Genomic DNA, 23,876 nt, shown 5'->3' on the forward strand with positions numbered 1-23,876 from the left:
GTACCGTGGAGATAATGATGGAAAGGGGAAAACAGTGGAGAAAAGGCTTAATGTACTCCTGCAGCTTCATTTATTTGCTTTAACAAATAATAAATCCAAGTTCATTGTAACACAACAGTAATACCAAACTGCTTGCACCTCTGGAAAAACCTGTCTGGGAGGAAAGCCAGGAACAGCTGTGACTGTTACTGCTAAAAGGTAGCACCTATAAAATTTCCTGGTCCCAATGAACTTTATTATATTTTATTTTGAGACTAAGGAGGCAACAGAAAATCTCCAAGATATTTTGAATAGGGATGGATTTGTGTATGATGTTATGTTTCTAAAGTTATAAAAGTAAATTCGCTTTAACAAAAATTAACTTTGTGTGTCTAAAACTGCAAAATACTAATCTTACAAAAATTATTAAGTTGTTAGAAACTGTTCAAGGATAATTAAGACATGCAAGGTAGTGGTCAGTCACCTTATCAAATTCCTTTTTTGTGCTAAGTACAAATTCATTTACAAGGCCAAGCATTTGCTTTCTTTCTTTTTTTTTCCTCGCCCATACCCTTTGTCTTGCTTCTTTTTTTTTTTTTCTTTATTAACTTGAGTTTCTTACTTACATTTCTTTTTTTTTTTTTTTTTTTTTTTGGTTCTTTTTTTTCGAGCTGGGGACCAACCCAGGGCGTTGTGCTTCCTAGGCAAGCGCTCTACCACTGAGCCAAATCACCAACCCCTCTTACTTACATTTCAATTGTTATTCCCTTTCCCAGTTTCCAGGCCAACATCCCCGTAACCACTCCCCCTCGCCTTCTGTATGGGTGTTCCCCTCCCCATTCTCTCCCCATTACCACCCTCCCCCCACAACAATCACATTCACTAGGGGTTCAGTCTTGGCAGGACCAAGGGCTTCCCCTTCCACTGGTGCTCTTACTAGGGTATTCATTGCTACCTATGAGGTTGGAGCCCAGGGTCAGTCCATGTATAGTCTTTGGGTAGTGGCTTAGTCCCTGGAAGCTCTGGTTGCTTGGCATTGTTGTACATATGGGGTCTCAAGCCCCTTCAAGCACTTCCAGTCCTTTCTTTGATTCCTTCAACGGGGTTCCCATTCTCAGTTCAGTGGTTTGCTGCTGGCATTCGCCACTGTATTTGCTGTATTCTGGCTGTGTCTCTCAGGAGAATCTACATCCAGTGCCTGTCGGCCTGCACTTCTTTGTTTCATCCATTTATCTAGTTTGGTGGCTGTATATGTATGTGGGACAGGCTCTGAATGGTTGTTCCTACTGCCTCTGTTCGAAACTTTGCCTCCCTAATTCCTCCCGAGGGTATTCTTGTTCCCCTTTTAAAGAACTGAAGCATTCGCATTTGGGTCATCCTTCTGAGTATCATGTGTTCTGTGCATCTAGGGTAATTCGAGCATTTGGTATAATAGTCACTTATCAGTGAGTGCATACCATGTGTATTTTTCTGTGATTGGGTTACCTCACTCAGGATGATATTTTCCAGTTCCCTCCATTTGCCTATGAATTTCATAAAGTCATTATTTTTGATAGCTGAGTAATATTCCATTGTATAGATGTACCACATTTTCTGTATCCATTCCTCCGTTGAAGGGCATCTGGGTTCTTTCCAGCTTCTGGCTATTATAAATAAGGCTGCTATGAACATAGTGGAGCATGTGTCTTTGTTATATTTTGGGGCATCTTTTGGGTATATGCCCAAGAGAGGTATAGCTGGGTCCTCAGGTAGTTCAATGTCCAATTTTCTGAAGAACATCCAGATTGATTTCCAGAATGGTTGGTTGTACCAGTCTGCAATCCCATGAACAGTGGAGGAGTGTTCCTCTTTCTCTGCATCCTCGCCAGCATTTGCTGTCACCTGAGTTTTTGATCTTAGCCATTGTGACTGGTGTGAGGTGAAATCTCAGGGTTGTTTTGATTTGCATTTCCCTTATGACTAAAGATGTTGAACATTTCTTTAGGTGTTTCTCAGCCATTCGGCATTCCTCAGCTGTGGTCTAGGTATAAGAGTAATTGTGGCTTCATAGAAGGAATTCGGTAGTGCTCCATCTGTTTCAATTTGTGGAATAGTTTGGATAATATTGGTATGAGGTCTTCAATGAAGGTCTGATAGAATTCTGCACTAAACCCATCTGGACCTGGGCTCTTTTTGGTTGGGAGACCTTTAATGACTGCTTCTATTTCTTTAGGAGCTATGGGGTTGTTTAAATGGTTTATCTGCTTCTGATTAAACTTTGGTACCTGGTATTTGTCTAGGAAATTGTCCATTTCCAGCAGATTTTCAAGTTTTGTTGAATATAGGCTTTTGTAGTAGGATCTGATGATTTTTTTGAATTTCCTCTGATTCTGTAGTTATGTCTTCCTTTTCATTTCCGATTTTGTTAATTTGTACACCCTCTCTGTATCCTCTTGTTAGTCTGCCTAAGGGTTTATATGTATGCTCAAGGTTAACCCTAAAGCCAGTAACCAAATAAAAGTAAAGTTTGTTAAAAATCAGGTATGAGATGTGCTAAAGATGGCATTTAAAATGTTTAAAAGGCTTCCATGGCTTCCATGCTGGGGCCATCATGAAATTCAGTTTAAAGACCTAGCTGGCTTCAGCAATGTGCCTGCCGGAGTACTGGCATTAATGAAATGTGCTACCGCTGCCCAGAGCGCTTTTAAGTGCTTCTAATTATCCCTATAGTAAATGAAGGTTATTTCACCATGATATGAATTGTCCTGTCCTGTCTATCTGCCTAAGTTTTCAAGACAGTTTTTTGTCTGCAGTCATGGCTGTCCTGGAACTTTGTAGACCGAGCTGGTCTCACATACATCCTGCTCCCTCTGTCTCTGGAGTGCTGGGATTAAAGGATCAGAACATGAGTTTCGCTTGCATGTATGTACCACACATGTGCCTGGTATCTGTGGAGGGTAGAAGACATAAGTCGAGTTATAGTCATTTGTGAGTTACCTTGTGGGTTTTGAATATGTAGCACAGGTCCTATGAAAGCAGTATGTGGACTCCTAACCACTGAACCATCTTTCCAAACCCCACCCTTGTCCTTTCGACAAACTTTTCCAAGATTAAAATGTAGATTAAATCTTTTGTGACCTTGAAGGGCTCCGAAGTCTCAAGACAAAGATAAAAGCCAAATAAAACGCAGCCTAACTTTGTGATTCCAACTTTCTCAGATAACAGGATTCTGGAAGGGTGTGGCAGTTTCTGCCTTTATTCCCAGCCCATGGGAGGCATAGGCAGGCAGATCTCTGTGAGCTACACACCCTGAGATCCTTGTGGGGAAACAGGATTGTAAAGTAAGCTTTAAATGGCTGGCTTTTCATTCTAATGCTCTGGACCTAATGTTTTTAGTGTGGTTCTAATTTTAAATTCACTTCTCAAGAGAAAACTCTTTGAAGCTCTTTATCTATTCACATTCCAGATAACAGCCAACACCCTTTTAAATTATCTTGTACTTAGCACACAAACCAAAAAATATGCATGAGAATGGACAATCCTTTGGTTTGAAGGAGCTTCCAAATAAAGACTGATGGCTGGCTTTACAACATTTGAGCTCCCATTCTATTGCCTTTTTTTTTTTTTTTTTTTGTCTTTTTGCAACCAGATCTCACTGTTGCCTTGGGCATTAGCTGTGGATTTTAACCAGGGAGTAACTTCCAAAAGCAAGGATGGAATGGAAAACAGCATTAGAGCCTCACCTGATCCATTGCCTTCGCCTCCCCTCACCCCCAGCTGTACCTAATTCTGCCCCAGCTGTACCTTCTCAGGAGGTGCAAGAGAATTGTAGATGGTGGAGTTGTAGCTGTATGGAAGACACTGTCTTTTCACAGGAGGGACATAGCCAGTGTGCCATGGGACCATCTTTTGATTCCCCATAAGCAAACCCAATAAATAGTAATCCATCCAGCTCTATGTGGGTGGAATTGTAGTGCCAGGGAGATGTTAGTGATATACCCCCCTCCAAAACAAACAAACAAACAAACAAACAAAAAACATAAGTTGATCTAATGCAATTCACAGCAGTGTCTTTATTAGAGCTATCTTGGGACCTCCAGTGTACTGCTGGCAAACAGGACAGTTTTGGTGGTGGTGGGAGTTGGGAGAGGCCAGAATATCTATGGGGAAAGGCTTTATAGGAAGCAGCAGTGGAGGGGGTGGAGGGGAGTGTGCAAGCATCTAACTGAAAAGCTACTTCGGCCTTTAACATAATTGGCTGGTGCTGGGAGTCATATCATAAACCTAATTCCTGCTTCTGGCTGCATTGGTGGTTGTTAGGCAGCGGGTGGGCTTGTAACTTGAATGTGCAGGTTCGATGGAGGAATAGCCTGGAGACAGGTCTTGTTGGAGATTAGCTTAAAGACATAGATTGGAGCTAGACTTGGGTTTGTTGGGGGCACCTTGGAAACTAATGCTAGGAACCAGCCTGTTTGTTTACCTGAATTCAAACTTAGGTCAGGTCCTCTAAAATGGAGGACTGAAAAAATTTGGCCTCTCATTCCCCAGCCCCCTCCTTTTTCTTGTGACTAGAAGGCCCAATCATAGGACTTCCTGAAGTTTCATGCAAACAGGAACAGGGCTATGTCTTTGTGGTGTCTCTGAGGCAAGGGTAGGGGCCCATTTGTTGGAGACAGGAGGGAGTCTTGAGGCTGAATTCTCCTCCTGCTGGCCAGGGTCTTCTTCAACTTCAGACAGATGTCTGGTGGATCCATGCTCTAACTTTGTAGCACAGGGACTCTTTCAGTGAAGCTCTAGTGACCCCTGGCAGTGTCTCTTGACTAGGACTCATATCCAGGCTGAAGTAGGTGGAGCTCAGGAGGTGGACCTGTTATATGGAAAGCACAAAGTTTAAGACACACATGTTTTTGTACCCACTGGATATCCTCGAGATTGTGTAATAACTTCTGTCGGTAGGTGAGTCAAACATAATTTTAAAAGGGGCAAGTGCCATCTGGTATAGGGCATTCTGTACTCTATAAAGGATGAAGGGAAGAAGAGTCATTCAGTTACCATCAGTCTCTAAGGTCAATCTTGTTAAGGTCTTTTTTAGGGTTCTATTTATCTTTTCTACCTCTCCTGAACTCTGGGGTCTTTAAGCACAATAAAGTTTCCAATCAATCCCCATAACTTACCCGGGACACAAATGTAGGTTCATTGTCTGACCCTGTATACTTAGAAAAAGCATATCTTGGAAGAATTTCTTTTACTAATTTCTTTGTTGTCATCTGCACAATCTCATGCTTATTTGGGAAAGTCTCAGTCCATCCTGAAAAGGTATCTATACATTTAAACAAATGTTTGTATCTGAATTTTCTTGGTTTGACCTCCACGGAGTCCATTTCCTGATAGACTCCTGGCTTGGTGCTCCCATGTTGAGTACCAGGGTTCTTCTCATTGGCATCCACATTAGTCATTTGACAGGCTTTACAGTTTTTAACAGTTTCAGCAGTTTTTGAATTGGCATCTCTAATTCTGATATGGAGGGACTGAGTCCTACATTCTCCAGATTCCCATGCGTGAAGAACAATAGATCATTTTTTTAGTATGTGTAGACCCATTTTCTCTGGTAAAATTTGTTTGTAGTCAGCTGTCCTCCTCCATCTCCTATGACACTGAGACATGGGCAGATTTTTGACCCAGACTATGTCTATTATCTGGTCAGAGTGTGGAAATCAAAAACCTGAGAGGTCCTGTTTCTAGGGCCACCCACTAGGCTGTCTTGTTGCCCTCTGGGATGTATTTTAGTCCTGCCTTAAGAAAACCTCTCTCCCTATAAATAGCCCCACAGATATGTGTGTGGTAGCAAAGGTACACTGACGATCTGTGTGTGTCTCTTGTATTTTTGTCAGCTTTAACTCCTTGGTCAGAGCAATTAGTTCAGCTTTCTGGGCTAACATTCTTGTCAGGAGTGACTCTGTTCACATGATCTTGATGTTTGAGCCCACCATTGTCCCAGTCCATCCTGAATGAAGCTGTTGCCATTGAATGAAATTATCTCTGCATCTATCAAGGGGTTACTTTGGTCCCATAGATGTGGGCCAGAATGTCTAAGCAGTCATGCAGAGGCCCATCAATCAAGGTCAGGGTTAGGCAGCAGGGCAGATGAAAAGTTATCTTTGGGATATTCAAGAAGAGAGACTCATGAGTCATTCAGGCATCATCTTTAACCAAGAAGTCCTTGCTACATTGACCTGTAAATAGGGCAGTGTCCAGCTTCTAGCAATTGGTGACAGATTGGCCAGTGGCTGATGCCAGAGCCCCAAGTCTGAGTATGCATCCCCTGGTTCTAGAGAGGTCACCTGTAGTTGACAGAGTAAGGCCTTTTTAGTGGAGGCTCTAGAGGTCCTGGGTTTTTTGTTTGTTTGTTTGTTTGTCTGTTTGTTTCTGTGGATACTGGAAGGTTATTTATAAACTGATGAAAAGCCTTTATCTACTGGTAGGCTCCCCTGTGGGGCCAGGAACCAGCTTTCTGGCCTCTTCTGTGGTGAAGGGAACCTGTGGAATGTGATAGACATAGCCTGTCTCATGTTAATATGTCCATCAAAGTCAAAGTCACTTTGTCCAAGTCATCTGTCAAAATGATCTCATCAAAGTCACCTTGTAACAAGAAACACAAACACAAAATACAAAAACAAAAATATAACCTTTCCTCTCAGGCATAAATAAGAAACAACGAGAAAGTAGCATTCATGCAAAAGACCTCTTTATGACACCCAAAACACAAGTCCAACCTTTTCTCTTTACCAGGCAGAAATGAGAAGCAACCAGAAAATGGTGCACACACTAGAAAACAACCAGATTTGTGTATGTTTCTCAGCTCCCCTGAGCCCACACCCACCCCAGACAGAAATTCAGTACGGTTCTGGCCCCACCATAGCCACTATTCCCAGATAAGTCTATCCCTACCTTCAAAACAGTGAAGCTCTATGAAGTGAACAGAGGCTATGCTAGGAAGATGAGGCTCATTGAGCTCAAGGTTTGCTCATCAAGGGATAATGCTAATTATTTCCTGGTTGGTCATTCTGTGTTGTTTTGTTCGCATGATCTGTCCAATGATACGGTTTTGTGCTTGCCAGTTCAGAGGGAACTGTAGAACTGAGGGCAGAAACAATCACAGTGATGGTGTTTGTCCTGTACATAAAGTGACAAGACTTGAGTTGGTACCTCTTCATTAGGGAACAGTCACGTGTTTGCAAGATGTTTTCAGATTTATATTGGTCCTAACAAGCATCTGATACCTGAAAGTTAAAGCCTTGTCTCTACCATTATCTTGAACTTTCCTGAGATGAACTCCTTGGCTCCTCTCAAGCCCATGCTTAGAGAGTCCCTTTGAATTCCTTGTAACCTCTCAGTGCACAGTCAGAGTTAGACATGACTTATCTGCCTCAGAATTCAAATGTTCATTATCTCAAACACCTGGACCTGAATAGCATCACCTGTATTGCACCTGCTGAGATGGCATATTGTCCCACATTATGAAACAGAGCAGCACTAGGTCTTCAATTCAGAAATTCAGTTTTTCAGAAAGAATTTTTAGAGCTTCAGTCACAAGACATCTTCTTCATAAGTTCATGAAAAAGGTATACCAAAAACACATTTAAAGGCAAGATGCTCATATCTCAGTAACATGATTATTTAAAATTATTTTAGGTTTGTATCAACAACCTTATTTTGTACTTTCCTCAAACTCTAAAGTATACATCTATGAACATAAATATGCCACACTCTTTTGTAGAATTGTTTTAACAATGGCTAATAGGTATTCCTAAATTTCATATAATAAAGTTGTTCCCCCTTGTCGGCGCCAGCACCGACCTGGTACCGAGAATCGGGCGAAAGCCTACAGGATGAAAGAAACACACATACACACACACAGGTTATCGTGTCAAGCCAGGAGAGGAAGAGAGAGAGAGAGAGAGAGAGAGAGAGAGAGAGAGAGAGAGAGAGACAGACAGACAGACAGACAGACAGACAGACAGACAGAGGAAAAGTGGAAGAGCGGAAGGAAGAGTGAGAGTGAGGAGGAATAGTGAGAGTCTCCTGTAGCTTTATTCACCACTTATATACCCAAGTCTCCAGGTAGAAAATAACTGGGAAGCACAGTGGGAAACCCTGGCTCCTGACTACCTGGCTCACTTCGGTAACAAAAGACCGAATGTGAGACCTGAATTAACTAGGGAGAAATCCAAGACCAGCCTAAATCTCAAGGATAAGGCTGAGGAAGTAAAAGGCAGAAGTAAATTGACCACCACCCAGGTGTGGTCCAGGTGTGTCAGTTCCACATGCTTCAGCCGGGCTCAGCAGAGGTCATGCAGTGGAGACACTGGGTGTTTACTACTTGGTCTTTTCTTCCTGTGCCGTAAATACATGGGGAGGCCTCTGTCCAACAATCCCATGACTTCTTAACTGTGGCCATGCAGTTACAAAGCGGCCAGGCCCAAATCCAATATGGATCACTACAGATACTGATATTTTCATAATTAGGGTCACTCAGTGTTTGAGCAAATGTATGCTTATACTTTCTCATTTCATGCAGTAACTTAAGAAATGGCTGCAAATTAATGAATGCTTAGGACTAAGGGAGAAAAAAAGAATAAATAAGAAGTCAATGGTGGACATGATAGAAGATATTTCTAGCAGCCATGTATTTATTGCCAAGACTGGTACTTTTGATAATCAAATATACTTGATTTTACAAATATATGTGTACCCACAGCAGACAACTAGTTATAAAAATCATGACACAGACTACTTCTCCTATCCTACAAGTATCTTTTTTTTTTCCTATGGAGACAGATTATCTACCTCTTAAAAAGATGATGTCTTTTAAAAAAAAGATTTATTTATTTATTATGTAACTACACTGAAGCTATCTTCAGACACAACAGAAGAGGGCATCAGTCCCATTACAGATGGTAGTGAGCCACCATGTGGTTGCTGGGGATTTGAAATCAGGATCTCTGGAAGAGCAGTCAGTGCTCTTAACCATTGAGACATCTCTGCAGCCCAAAAGATGGTATTCTAAAACTGGATTAGAGAGTCTGTTTTGATGTTGAATCAATAGATAGGCACATAGACTTCTCTGAAATTATGTAATTATGAGAGTATACATTTATACATTATATATCTATGTCTATATATCTATATCTATATCAATGCCAAGTAAGCTACATAGATAGCTTAAAAAATTTAAATCTCCCCAAATCAGTGAATAATACACATCCTATTAAATTTGACATTGAAAGAAAGGATGGGGGTTGGGGATTTAGCTCAGTGGTAGAGCGCTTGCCTAGCAAGTGCAAGGCCCTGGGTTCGGTCCCCAGCTCCGGAAAAAACAAACAAACAAACAAAAAAAAAAAAAACAAAATAAAAAGAAAGAAAGGATGGATACATTTTGTGCACAATGGAAATTGTTACCTAAATTTCTACAAAGAGAGAGAATAATATGATGTTTGTTGAAAACTAAGCATAGATAGATGCACTCTTTTACTAAAATTAGATGATAGGCTTGTTGGTATATTGATATTAATTAATAGATGATGCAATATTTTGTGATGGAGAATAAATTAAAAGCAAACACATACAGTTATATCGGAAATTAATATAAAGTCACCTTTTAGTCTTCAACTTTTCAAGAGCCTCTTTCACATCCTTGTTCCTCAGGCTGTAAATCAGAGGATTCAACATTGGAATTACCAGGGTGTAGAACAATGAGGTCATTTTGTCTTCATCTAGAGAGTAAGAAGAACTTGGCCGGAAATACATAAAGAGCAGAGTTCCCTGAAAAATTGCAACTGCTGTCAAGTGGGAGGCACAGGTGGAGCAGGCTTTGAACCTGCCCTCATCCGAGCTGATCTTCAAGACTGATGAGATGATGTAACAGTAAGAGACAAGAAGTCCAGAAATTGTGTTTAGTTCAATAAAACCAAAAATTGTGAATATAGCTAACTCATTCGCCTCTGTATCCGAGCAAGATATTAATAGAAGAGGAGGAACATCACAGAAAAAGTGGTTGATCTCATTGGACCCACAGAAACACAAACTGAAGGCCAGCGTTGTATGTATCAAAGCATCTCCTGTTCCCACCAGGTAAACCCCAGCCATCAGGAGGGAGCACAGCCTGCTGGACATGTTCACTGTATAGAGCAATGGATTATTGATGGCCTGGTACCTATCATAGGCCATCACTGCCAGCAGTAGACACTCAGAATCTACAAAGGCACAGAGGGTGAAGAACTGCAGAGCACAGCCAACTGTTGGAATTGATTTCTCCTCAGCTAAAAGATCCACCAGCATCTTGGGTCCAATTGCTGTGGAATAGCAAAGGTCACAGAAAGAGAGGTGGCTCAGGAAAAAGTACATGGGTGTGTGCAACTGAGTGTCCATTCTAATTAAGATGATCATCCCAAGGTTGGCCAGAAGATTAATGAGATAAACAAGTAGGAACGTGGTAAAGAGGGCCACTTTCATTTCAGGGTTATTGGTAATTCCCAAAAAAATGAATTCGTCCAGAGAGGAGCAATTTCTCTTGTCCATGTTTCTTTGATAAACTTTAAAAATTAAAAGGCATGTATTCAAAATACATTTATTATGCAGAGAATTATTTTATTTTTAATTTATTTATCCCAAAACACATATAATTAGATTTCAATCTTCAAATAAGAGTGAATCATTTAATTTTAATAATCTCTCTCACATAACAACTAATAAACTCTGGAATCTAGAAACTGTTCTTTAGAAATATCACCTTCTACACATTAGTTTTTCTGAATTTACTTTCCTTAACAGGGATAATATATTCATCATTATATCATCTTATAATCTTAAAAATATTATATACTAATCTCCTAAATTAGTGAGAATAAATGGCACGATATCGAAGTTTCAAATTCACTGTACTTAATATGCATATATATATGAATATATATGTGAATGAATATATATATCCCCCAAACTTCAAGATTCTATGAAAAACTCTGAGTTTTAAAAGCGAGATCCCAAACAAAATAGCAGCTAATAGTTTTCCACTGTTTCTCAGCAAAATTTCTATTAGTATATGATAAGGAACAAATAATTCCCAAATACTTTTGTTTTCAAATACGATGACTGGCCATCATACTTGTATAGTATTTGGAGGGTGTGGCATTTGGAACATAAAGAAAACTCTTACAGTCATTCAATGGAAAAGGCTAAGAAATGGTGTAATTAAAATGAAGTCACACATACCTATGCATAGCTGAAGATATTGCATATTTCACATTAGAAACACTGAAACAATGTGAGGCTAAATCAAGAATAATAAGATGTATGGCCTTCTGTTTATGTGCAATTATGTGAATTTTTATGATTTTTCCAAGTGTGTGTGATTTAGAAAACATATGAAAATTAGAATGTAGGCATGTATTTTTATAGGAGAATTTGCCTGTTTCTATGTATCTTACTGAGAAATGAAATTTACAATTTATTATTTTAATACATTTTCACAATCTTTATCTTGTAGAAACAGGTAATCAAAAATGCAGACAAACAAAACTCAGTCCTTGAATTTACAGATATGTACACACAAATTAAAATGAATAAAGACTATCTTCCAATAATCTATTAAGAACTATTAAAATGTGATTTAATAGATACTAATAAGAGAGTCAGTCTTCATTACTTAATATATAATCATTTTTTCAATAGATTTTAGACATACTGATCCAAGTAAGACCCAAACATTCATTAATGTTAAAACTATTTAGACCTTTTCTGAAAAGGTAATTTTTGATCTTATGTTATTTGATTAGGAATCTCAGGAATTTACCTTAGGTGAGTTGGTTTTCCTTAGGAGAAAGGGAAAGGCAGCATTTTATTCTATCATGTACCACTTGGGATTTATATCCCTGCAGTCTTTCCCCTAGGATTTATTGTTATAAAAACATGTTATTACTTTTACTCATGGCCTTTTACTCTCCTGTGAGTACATAACATTCCTCATTAAAGAATAAACTATACTTTCTTACTATAGTCATCAATTTGGTATGTCAAAATAATTTTTTTTTCTTTTTTTCGGAGCTGGGGACCAAACCCAGGGCCTTGCGCTTGTTAGGTAAGCGCTCTACCACTGAGCTAAATCCCCAACCCCCAAAATAAAAATTTTTAATTAAATTTAATTTGGAAAATGTATAAAGCATGTTGTTGAAAGAAGGCAAGCAATAGTCTGAACCACACTGAGGTAGTCACGTAGTGTTTTGAAGGCTGGGAAAACTTTGGCTTGTTGAGAATACAAAACACAAACTGCGTGTGTGTGTGTGTGTGTGTGTGTGTGTGTGTGTAAGTGTGTGTAATGAGTGTACCACAATATAGATCAAATCATTGCAGAAGATAGTTCATCATTTAAGAAATTTTCCAGTTGAGATTGCTAGGTCTATGAGAAACCGTATTGAGTAATATGAGATTGATATTCCCTGGAATGAGTCTGAGATGTATGAGACCTTCCCTGGAATGGGTCTGAGATGTATAAAAATCTAGCTGCTCGTGAGACTGTGAGTCAGTAAGTAGCATGCTTCTGTGGTGTCTGCTACAGTTTATATTTAAATTGCAGCTCTGATTTCCATTGATTATAGACTATGATCTTGAATTACAAGGTGACAGAGCCCTTCGCTCCTACCTCTTGCTTTCAGATAGAGTGTTTAGAAATGTATGGGGCTAGAGAGATGACTCAGTAGTTAAGAGCATTTTCTGCTCTTCCAGGGGTACTGAGTTCGAATCTCAGCACCACATGGTGGCTCACAACTATTTGTAATAAGATCTGATGCCCTCTTCTGATGTGTCTGAAGGCACCTACAGTGTACTTATATATAATAAAGAAATACAACTTTACAAAAGGAGAGAGAAATTTATGAGGAGTCCCAAGCATTAGACATGTAGCTGCAAGATTTGGTGTTTGGCCTATTGGATTTTGACTTTGCTATGTTTGTTTGTTTATTTTTCCTTCTTTCTCTTCTCATCTTTTCTCTTCTTTTCTTTTCTTTTCTTTTCTTTCTTTTTTGAATCATTCTTTGATATGGCTCCAATTGTCCCATTTTAGACTAGAATATTTAATCTTTGGCAATGTGTTCAAAATACGTAACTTGAGTTTGCTGTTGATGATTATTTCCTACATAGGAATGGGAGGAGGATGGGAGGAACACCCATAAAGAAGGGGAGGGAGGGATTGGGGGATGTTTGCCCGGAAACCGGAAAGGAATAACACTCGAAATGTAAATAAGAAATACCCAAGTTAATAAAAAAAAAAAAAAAAAAAAAAAAAAAGAAAAAAAAGAAAGAAAGAAAAGAAAAGAAAAAGAAATTTAAACCCAGAAAGTGATAAACAGTAAATGTGGAACTTTTCGGTGTTTGTGGGTATGCATTTTCCATTTTGGGATAGTTACAAGACTATAGAAAAAAGTCATGTAAAGCTATGTTAATATTGATAGGTTGACAAGGGGTAGGGAATTCAATGTTTATTGTTAACAGCTTAAAAGGAACTACAGGACTTAGGATATAACCCCTTGAACATAATATATAATGAAAAAGAGTGAAACAAAAATAAAATTATAGATTACTGTCTCCAATTAATATAGGTTCATAAAATTTCTAATTACATATTAGCAAATTTTATTACGTTGTTTATTAAACCTATCTTCATCTTGATCTAAGTGGATTCATTTATGGAAGACACAAGTAGTTAAACAAATGGATGTGAAAAATGAGTTACATGAACAATTACAGAAGTTAGAAATAAAGTATTTGTGTCCAGGAGTCGCTCCAAAAACCATAGGAACACTCACCTCAGTCAGACTGTGATAGTTTATTGAACCCACAATCCAAGACTGATGGATCAGGGCCACAGCTCACAGGTTATGGAGTTGAAAGCCATGACCCTGAACAGTGTTCAAGGCCAGTTTATATAGGGGAAAATAACATATTGAGCTCATAAATAAATACAGAATGAGTTGCCTAAGGAGATACATAGAGCTTGAACTGAGAGGCTAGTTGACCTTTTACCAAGTTATTTTTATTAGTTTAGGCATAATAGTTCAATTTACTACTGGCTCTGAGTGGTGGTCACAGCTGTACAATAATAATAATAATTGAAAAGGGAGTTGGGAATGATTAATTATGGCCATTTAAAATTTGAGTTACTGGATTTTGACTTCGGAGAGAAAAGTTTAATCATCTAATATATTATCATAATGTGTATGTGAGTGTATATGTGTGTTATGTTGTAATATCCGTTTTGAAATTGAATAATTAATGAAAATAGCAAACACTTCATGTTACATCTTTGCTAAAGATAGTGATGGATTTAGAGAGAAAAATAGAGAAGAAGAAACTAATCATTCAGGACAAACCCTAGGGGAAATGATTTCATAATCTTCACTCCCAAATGACAATTGGAACAATAAAATATCACCATCACAGTGTTCAGGTACCTAAGAGCTACTCTCCTAAGGTGGGTTCCTATATCTCTATATCTTTAGAAACAGAGTAAAGCAAAATAATTTCAATTTACCTCTTTATAAATAGATATTTCTGTGATGATCCTTCTTCTGGCTCGATTAAAGAATTTACTAGGTCTAATGAATGAAAATTTTTAAACAGATTCACAAGTCTTAAATATCTTCAGAGTATCAGCAACATAGCATTTTGACTATTTTAATTTAGTCTTCGTGGATAGGAAAGCCCTATTTCTTCTTATTTTATACCCATACATATATATGTAAGTGATTTAAATATAAAATATAAATGGTTGGTTTAATGTGCTACAAATAATGTATGACATGTCAATGAATTATGAATACATTCCATATTATTTACATAATCAAAAGAGGCAAAAGTCCTATCATTTTCCTTTTACTATCTATCTAAACACATGTATACATAAATATATGCACACACTTTACATATGCAATGAAAATACATATATTTACAAGTAATAAGCAGATACATTTTATAGCATTTATTAGACTTCATTGAAATTACTGGTTTTCATTGTGATGAAAATTTGAGTACTGAAATCCAACTGTATGTGATGAATTCTTTGGATACTGCTTATTTTTAGACATGTAACACATCAATAGCATTATTCATTGGTTGCAGACTACTGCTATGGTTGGGTAAGAGTACTACTATAAAACATAATAGATTATAGAATCAAAGATGTAATAAGTTTTATTTTATGTCTCAGAAAATGATAGAGAAATAAAACATAGACCAAGAAAAATTTGGCTAGTTTTGAAACCATATAAATACAACAACAAAACTATCAGAAGATTCTATATTTATGTTTATTTGTGAATATACAGATTATATATATTATCTAATATACTATATATACTATATAATGAAGTGTTGCTGTCAATTTGCGATTGAGGGCATGAAAGTGGTTTGATGTAACATAACAGGTGTAGTTGGAGTAAGGAAAGGGAGGGAGAAATGGTATAAGTTTATTTCAATTAAAGACATTTTAAAATATAATAAAAAAATGACTAACCATTCATTTGTTAGTATTAAATGTTTGTGTTCTACATTTTTAGATTAAACATATTTAGTTATTAGAGTTATCATTCATTATCTCTAAACCAATAAAATGATTTTTTTTAATTTATTCATTTATTATATATAAGTACACTGTAGCTGTCTTCAGACACACCAGAAGAGGGCATCAGATCTCTTTATAGATGGTTGTGAGCCACCATGTGGTTGCTGGGAATTGAACTCATGACCTCTGGAAGAGCAGTCGGGTGCTCTTAACCGCTGAGCCATCTCTCCAGCCCCAATAAAATGATTTTATCATCGTGTGTTCTTTCAAGAATAAAATAACTAAACTGATTTGAATAATTCATATTTAATAATAAAAATAAGTCCTCTAAAAGTATACCCTGAGTCTAACATTTGTATTTATTTCTTATTGTACAAAAATCAAAAGAGAATGAGTATATCTAAATCTTTCTAATGTAAATTAACTTAAATACATTATATACTTATATACATTATATACATTAGAGAATATGTATAAAGTTCTGTACCCTAGAGGTGGATAGTTTCTTGACTCTATTCCAGATATTGGTCATTTTGTTATAGAAAATAGGTTAAGAAAATGTTGCAGAAAAGAAACAGGACTCAAAAAATTATATAGTATACATTAGATGAGAAATGAATTAATTAAATTCTACCTTATAAATACACTGTTGATATCTGACAACAAAATGATTTTTTAATATTTTTATTTATAGACTGAAAGAAAGAATGGATATAGGAAACTGTTCCTTGAATGAATTCATTTTTGTGGGAGTTACCAATAACCCAGAGATGAAAGGGACGCTGTTTACCATATTTCTCCTCATCTATTTTATCAATCTTCTGGGGAATCTTGGTATGATCATTTTGATCAGAATGGATCCCCAGCTCCACACACCCATGTACTTTTTCCTGAGCCACCTCTCTTTCTGCGATCTCTGCTATTCCACAGCAATTGGTCCCAAGATGCTGGTAGATATGTTTGGTAAAAACAAGTCGATTCCCTTCTGGGGCTGTGCTCTGCAGTTCTTCATTTCCTGTACATTTGCAGATTCTGAGTGTGTGCTGTTGGCAGTCATGGCCTTTGATAGATACCAGGCCATTAGCAACCCCTTGCTCTACACAGTAAACATGTCCAGCAGGGTGTGTTCTATGCTCATGGCTGGAGTTTACCTGGTGGGAACATCAGATGCTTTGATACATACAACGTTGGCATTTCGCTTATGTTTCTGTGGGTCTAATGAGATCAATCACTTCTTCTGTGATCTACCTCCACTTTACCTTCTCTCCTGCTCAAATACTCAAGTAAATGAGTTAGCACTATTTACTGTTTATGGCTTCCTTGAACTGAGCACCATCTCAGGAGTCCTTGTTTCTTACTGTTACATCATTGCATCAGTCTTTAAAATCCGTTCAACTGAAGGGAGGCTCAAGGCTTTCTCCACCTGTACCTCTCACTTGACCGCAGTTGCTATTTTTCAAGGAACGCTACTCTTCACATATTTTCGACCAAGTTCTTCTTACTCCCTTGATCAAGACAAAATGACATCTCTATTTTATACCCTTGTGATTCCTATGCTGAACCCCCTGATTTACAGCTTGAGAAACAAGGATGTGAAAGAGGCCTTGGAGAAAATGAAAAACAAAAGATGCTTTTAAATATTTATTCAGAATACATACCAAATTTCTTTATTCACATAAAACTTGTAACTTTTTGTTATGTTTTCCAGGCTGGCTTTGACATTGTGGATCTTTGCCTCAGTCTTCCACATATATTTATCTTTAATTTATTAAATTAAATGTAATAAATTTATGAAATTACTTATATTTTACTCTTCTCATCTTGACAGCTTTTTTGAGTATCAAAATATGAAAACATTATTTTCATCAGTCAAACTAATAAACCCATACCTGTTCGCAAAGCATGATGTAGCAAATTGTAGTGTCTCAAAGTGAAGTTGGGCTACAAAATTTGGCTCTTGATAAAACTATGAACATTGTATTATATTAGATACTTCAATGTATTTTGCGTTTTTCTTTTGTGGTGTATCATCTTTCATCTATTGTTATAAATGCAATCGTCTAATCTAAGTCATGGGTAAAACCTATATGAACAAACTAATAGGTCTTAATCACCTTCAAAACTGTCATAGAATATAATCTGCAGCGTATTTATTAAGTTAATATATAAATACAGTTTTCAAAAAACCATCAATGTTGACAAAAATACCCTGTCACATATCTAAAAATATATTTACCTGTAGGGAACCATGGAGCTAGCTTAACCTTGCTACCTTGGCAGGAATCAAATTTTGAAGTAGAGGCCCTGACTTCTAAGGAATAATGTGCCTTCCCCTTCCTGGGAGATTGACAAAGTCCCTCAGGCAGTGGAATATTCAGGCTGCTTTGTGTTTCTCTGCATGTTACCTTGGAAGTCAAGAACGCATAGAAGTTTTGATAGGACAATTGGCCTTAGATACTAATCTTGAGTACTCTATACAGTTTGCAAATATCACAGCATCCTGGCATTTACAACTATATTGATCCTGTCAATTTCCATTTTATTGTTTCTGATAAAGGTATAAAACATGCCTGATTGCTGTCAATGAAATTGCCACTGTTTAAGTTTTGCTATGGATTCTCCAACTGTCCTGTTTTCATTCCTGTCCCTCATATCAGATGACCTTGACCTGGCAAGTAAGGGCAGACACTAACATTAGAAGATAAGAACAATTTTAGGCAGAGTATCTGGAAATTGTAAAAGTCTTATGGGCTATTTATCTATTTCATTTTGAGACTTGCAGATGTTAAAAGTAACTTAAGAGCAAAGAAAAGGGCCTTCGTAAAGGGCATGGTTACATGGACTGTAATGAATGTCAAATTTCTCAGTTGCTTCTCTTCCCCTCCCTGCCCAATTCATTGCCTGAGTTAAAGGATCCGTTTGTTAAGTCATAAACAATCATCTTGCGAATGCTTTGTTCACTGTAACACAATTTGTGTCAGATACTTTTTCATCATGAGGATGTAGGTATTCTTTACTTAAGGACCGATTCTGCAATTCATATTATAAACAATTGCATTGCATGTTTTACATGAAATGTGGAAAGGTAGAAAATATCAGTTATATGCTAAAGTGATCATTAAGCCCATTTAAATATATAAACAAACATAATTCACACTTGTAATACCCGCAGCAGTAAAATAGCAATTGCTTATCCATAACTCCTGAACTGCTTAAAGATTCTCTTGAAATCCACTATGTGAGACTAAAATAAATTAATAATGATAAATGAATTATTTTCTTAGGGATGTTCTTCAAAAGCTTTTTAGATTGTATTGATGTTGCTTGGCTGGCAATGCAGACGTAAATTTGCTGAATTGAATGGAATCATTGCTAAAGTGCTACCTTCTTAGCAACAATAAGCAAAGAGAAAGATGGAGATGTCAATGTTTTCTGCTCTACACAAAGGTGGCTTTTATTAACAAGGTCATCTTGTCTAGTACAAGTCAGAAAGATCCAATGCGGTGGGTGGGTGGGGGTGTTCTTCAGACCTTCCTAGGCTGAGGACCTTAGGATTCTTGTTGACAGGATAGCCCTCAGAGGAAGTAAGGAGTCAATGATAGGGAGGCAGTCATGTGATGGCCAGGGGAAGTTAGCAGCTCTGACTAACTAGCACTCAGGCTGCTTCTGAGGCCCTGATCAGCAATCAGTCCTTTTCTTCAGCTGCTTTGACTAACTAGGAACCAGGTGCTTCTTTATGTATACAAGTTTTTCATACAGCAAAAACAGAGTGATTATTCAGTTTGTACAAAATATACGTTTGGCTCTTCATTATACGTCCAGTGTTACAAATTTGGTTACAATTAGAAAATACAAACAACAAATTTTATTCTTATTATTAGCCTTATATCTCCAATTTAAAGAAGCTAAAAAATGTCTTATCCAAAACAAAGTACTTTTAGACCGGCAGTGTTTGCTGTTTGAAAGCACTCTAGAACATCAGAAAATATCTTATTTGTTTTTATTTTATGAATAAAAATACTAATATCTAAGATCATTTGCTATGTGTTTTATCATCTATGCTATAAAATAGAAAAAAATTTATTTTAGTCAGTCTATTATACTTCCATTCTTCCAGAATGTACTCTGTATGACCCCCCTATTTTTAAACTACATTTTCAGAGGGCTCTAAGCCTAACATAAAAAAGAGGTGTTGCATTCTCCGGGCTAGTCAGAAATTGTCAATTGTCTGCTATACCATGTCTAGTTATGCTGTTTGAGTTTGCTGACTGGCACATACCTCAAGAAGATTCTCTGGGGAAATGAGGCCTTGGTGTAATGGCCTCATAAGGAAGACTTCCAAATAGTGGCTAGATAAAGTTAATTTTAGGATTTTCCTAAAACTCTCAGACATAATTTTTTCTTAGGAAAAGATATAAAGGGGATCATAATGCAGAAAGCTAGTAATCAGAAGAACAGTGGTTGGAGCAATCCGCTCAGATTCGAGCTGTGTGAGGGAGCTGTGCTGGCTTCAGGACTCCTCCCATATCCAGTGGATACGGCTGTGTCAGGTCATCAAAAATGTCTCCTAGTAACCTAATTTTGGATGGTTTCCCACTTTTTCTTAGTCTTATGTGTACTTTGTTTAGTGTCTGCTATAAGTGTCATGCCAAATATGTGGACTGTTCGGATTGATAAGTCTAATTCTATAGTATTTACCTACAATCATCAAGTGACATATGAAAGAAGGGTGTGATTCAGAACGACTGAGAATGAAGAGAAGCTATGACTATTTAACTAGACATCTCACTCAGTACAACCATGACTCTGACGTTGCTGTTCACAGTTCTGTGCAAGTCTCAGACTCTTCAAGCTTCAATTTGAGTTACAGAGTTCCTTAAACAAATCCAAGAAACAAATTTTCAACATCATTCGATCATTCACAATAAAAATTAGTGCATAAGCTCAAAGTATTTTAAGACATTACTGGCTTTTAATTTTCCATTTCTTTTGATCCCATTTTGTATATAATATAATAGGATGATGTAGCTTAAATCACTGTTTAAATATAATGAAGTTCAAATGTCCTTTAAGAAGGATAAAAGTTAATCAGTGATCTTTTCAGTTTTCATTGATTATCAACTAAATTTCACCACACTTTACTTAACCTTTGAAATAAAAAACAGTTTACAACCATTTTATTTTTCTTACGTTTTTGAGTTGTTATTACAAAATGCCACATCCTGGTAAATCTCACAACTCTAGGCTTAAGCGGTCACTAATCTAGGTTAGGTGTGGTGAGTGCTTATAGCACTCATTCTTATCCTAGACAGTCTAGACCTTCACGTTAGTGGCAGAGGGAGAGACAGAGTCATTAGGTCCTATGTGGTAAGGTGCATAATCCAATCTCTGAGAGCTCTGTTCTTATGGATTTATCATTCCCTAAAGACTATGAATTATATTAACAATTATTTCATCATCACACTTTGTTGAAAAAGTATTTCATGCATATTCAATTCACAATTTTCTCCACTCCCTCTCCTCACAAAGCCCTCCCACCTCCCCATCCAGCCAACCTCATGCCCTTTCTTTCTTTCCTCTTAGAAAATAAGAAAGCAAACATATAAATGATCAGATAAATAAAATACCCAAAGTAAACAACTAGAAAATCACACTTATTGTTTTGTATTTAAACATTTGAGTAAAAACATCACAACTCTTGCAATTGGGAAAATAAAATGGGATAAATTGAGAAATAGGTTCACAAAAAAAAAAAAAAAACAAACAGGATAAAGGATTTGACTGAGAAGTTATTCCACCAATCTTATTTTATCTCAATGGAAAATCCTTTTAAGTAATTTCTGATACCTCATAAACTGCCACAGCATAAAATAAAAATAGAGGAGCCTCAGGTTTTCAATTCTAAAGTAATTACATGCAGGACCATTTGACGCTGGAACGATAAAAATGAATGTGCCCAGGAAAATTCAGTAACTCTGTGTTTGACAAAAGATACTTCAGTTCCATATCCTAATATTTCAAGGTTTTGCAAAGTTCACCCATGAGAAATATGGATTAAAATTAGGAAAAAGTTTAAACATTGAGCATACTGATAGGCAAGATGCCTATCTCTCAGAACCTTAATTATTTAGAATATTTTAGATTTGTATCCATAACCATGTTTTGTTCTTTTTCAAACGCTAAAGTATTTAATTGTATAGATAGAATATGCCACATTCAGGTAGGATTATCTTAACAACGGTTAATGGCAATCCTAAATTTCATTTTATATATATGGAATTTTGTTCTGTTTTCTTTTTAAAGATTCATTTATTAGATATAAGTACACTGTAGCTGTCTTCAGACACACCAGAAGAGGGCATCAGATCTTATTACAGATGTTTGTCAGCCACCATGTGGTTGCTGGGAATTGAACTCAGGACCTCTGGAAGAGCAGTCAGCACTCATAACCACTGAGCCATCTCTCCAGCCTGTTTTGTTATTTGTTTTTATGTCTCATGTTTCCTACATATGATTCTGAAGTTTTCATAACTAGAATGATCTCTCATTTAAGCAAGTATATGTACTTATTCTCTCATTACATGTGCAAATGAATTAATATTTTAAAGAAGGATTGAAGAGCATTATTTAACTAGGACAAAGTGTGGAATAGAATAAATTAGAAGCAAAAAACGGAAATCATGGAAGAACTGACAGTTCTAGCACCCTGTTATACACTGACAAAATATGGTACTTCTGTAACCAGCACGGTACACTTTCCAATTATAGGTCTCCATACATCCTGACCTCTGATTGTACATTCACTGCATAGACATTGTCTTCTCCCTGTGCGCATCCCTTTTGTATAGAGGCAGAGCTTCCTGGAAGTTGCTATCCTAAAACTTGATTAAATGAACTGCTTTGGAATGGAGTCAACATGTTTGAAGATTAAGATTGCCATGAAGTCGGTTGGAACATCGTCTAAAAATTTAATTCTATGAGGAAAATTCTGAGTGTTTGTGAGAAAACTACATAAAACAAAGACAAGATTCTTGTGAGCTCAGTCTCTTCAAAGCACAGAATTGTTACTAGATTATTTTTTGTACTCTTCTCAGGTGACACAGATAGAAATCACTTTGTTCAGATTGCTTATTACTGTTTGCTGCTATTACTCAGTTTAATTTTTATGTTTCTAAGGAAATACATATTTCTTCCTCATTTAGTTCGTCCTTTTGATTTTATACAGCTTGACCTCATGAAGACTCATGTGATTTGTACTAACCCTTAGAGTATATATTTTCTGATGCTGCCCTGCTTAAATCCGGCTAAGGCACAGGTGGAGAAAGCTCTAAACCACCCCTCAGCAGAGCATCAAGACTGATAATATGATGTAGCAATAAGAGAAAAAAATTCCAGAAAGGGTGCTCAGCTCAATAAACCTAAAAAACTGTCAATATATCTAATACACTGGCCTCTGTATCTGGGCAAGATATTAATAGAAGAGGAAGAACATCAAAAAAAAAAATGTGGCTGATCTCATGGGATCCACATGAAATCAAGCTGAAGGCCAGGGATGGGTGTATCAAAATATCTGCTGTTCCCATCAGGTAAAACTCAGGCATTAGGAGGGAGCACAGCCTGTTGGGTATCTTCACTATATAAAGACAGGGGTTGCTGATGGCCTTGTACCTACCAAAGGTGAATACTGCTAGCAGTAGACACTCAGAATCTGCAAAGACGTACAATGTAAAGACCTGCAAAGCACAATCAACACTAGGAATTGCTTTCTTCTCAACTAAAAGACCCACCAGCATGTTGGTTCCAGTTGCTGGGGAATAGCAGAGGTCACAGAAAGAGAAGTGACTGAGGATAAAATACATGAGTGTTTGCGGCTGAGTGTCCACTCTAATTAAGATGATCATTCCATGATTGTTCAGAAGACTAATGAGGTAAACAAATAGGAATGTGGTGAAGAGGGCCGCTTTTATGTCAAGGTAATTCACAAGAAAATGAATTCATATAGAGAGGAATATATTTTCTTGTCCATTTCTTGGATAAACCTTAAAAATTAAAGGTATCTTCGGCTCTGAGCCTCCATCCATGTCCAATCGGTGGGCCAGCTCCCCTCCCTCACCCCACAGCCTATGTGCCTCCCAGGGCATCTGCAATTACCAGGAACACAAGTGAGACTCCTGACCAAAATCCCAGCCAGCTAAGAAACCCACAGAACCCAGCTTAGTTGGAACTTACTGCGGGATGACAAAACCATGCTAGGAAACTTGGTGGGTAGAGCAGATTGAGGTCAGGGAGACTCAGTAGGCACACGCCT

General features: G+C 37.3%; 2 protein-coding genes and 1 pseudogene across 3 annotated transcripts; 1 reads left to right on the plus strand and 2 right to left on the minus strand.

Moving 5' to 3' along the window:
- Window positions 1-2,576: 2,576 nt before the first annotated feature.
- LOC116900348 (olfactory receptor 5W2-like) lies at window positions 2,577-10,554 on the minus strand. 2 transcript variants are annotated; one of them, XM_032902101.1, is made up of 2 exons: window positions 9,629-10,536; window positions 2,577-2,589 (listed from the first exon to the last, which is right to left on the minus strand). In XM_032902101.1, exons 1-2 carry the CDS (start codon window positions 10,534-10,536, stop codon window positions 2,577-2,579), a joined length of 921 nt encoding a protein of 306 aa, XP_032757992.1. The 2 variants fall into 2 exon arrangements, with proteins under 2 accessions (XP_032757992.1, XP_032757993.1); XM_032902102.1 differs by lacking the exon at window positions 2,577-2,589 and having other exon boundaries at window positions 9,610-10,554.
- A 5,715-nt stretch (window positions 10,555-16,269) lies between these two features.
- LOC116900350 (olfactory receptor 5W2-like) lies at window positions 16,270-17,205 on the plus strand. Its single transcript, XM_032902103.1, has one exon. It carries the CDS (start codon window positions 16,276-16,278, stop codon window positions 17,203-17,205), a length of 930 nt encoding a protein of 309 aa, XP_032757994.1. The 5' UTR covers window positions 16,270-16,275.
- Window positions 17,206-22,831: 5,626 nt separating this feature from the next.
- LOC116900876 lies at window positions 22,832-23,553 on the minus strand (annotated as a pseudogene).
- Window positions 23,554-23,876: the final 323 nt, after the last annotated feature.

The sequence above is a fragment of the Rattus rattus genome, chromosome 5, assembly GCF_011064425.1.
Source record: "Rattus rattus isolate New Zealand chromosome 5, Rrattus_CSIRO_v1, whole genome shotgun sequence".
NCBI lineage: Eukaryota > Metazoa > Chordata > Mammalia > Rodentia > Muridae > Rattus > Rattus rattus.

Coding starts and splice junctions, on each gene's coding strand:
- LOC116900348 (XM_032902102.1), bottom strand. CDS start 10,536: ATGGACAAGAGAAATTGCTCCTCTCTGGACGAATTCATTTTTTTGGGA.
- LOC116900350 (XM_032902103.1), top strand. CDS start 16,276: ATGGATATAGGAAACTGTTCCTTGAATGAATTCATTTTTGTGGGAGTT.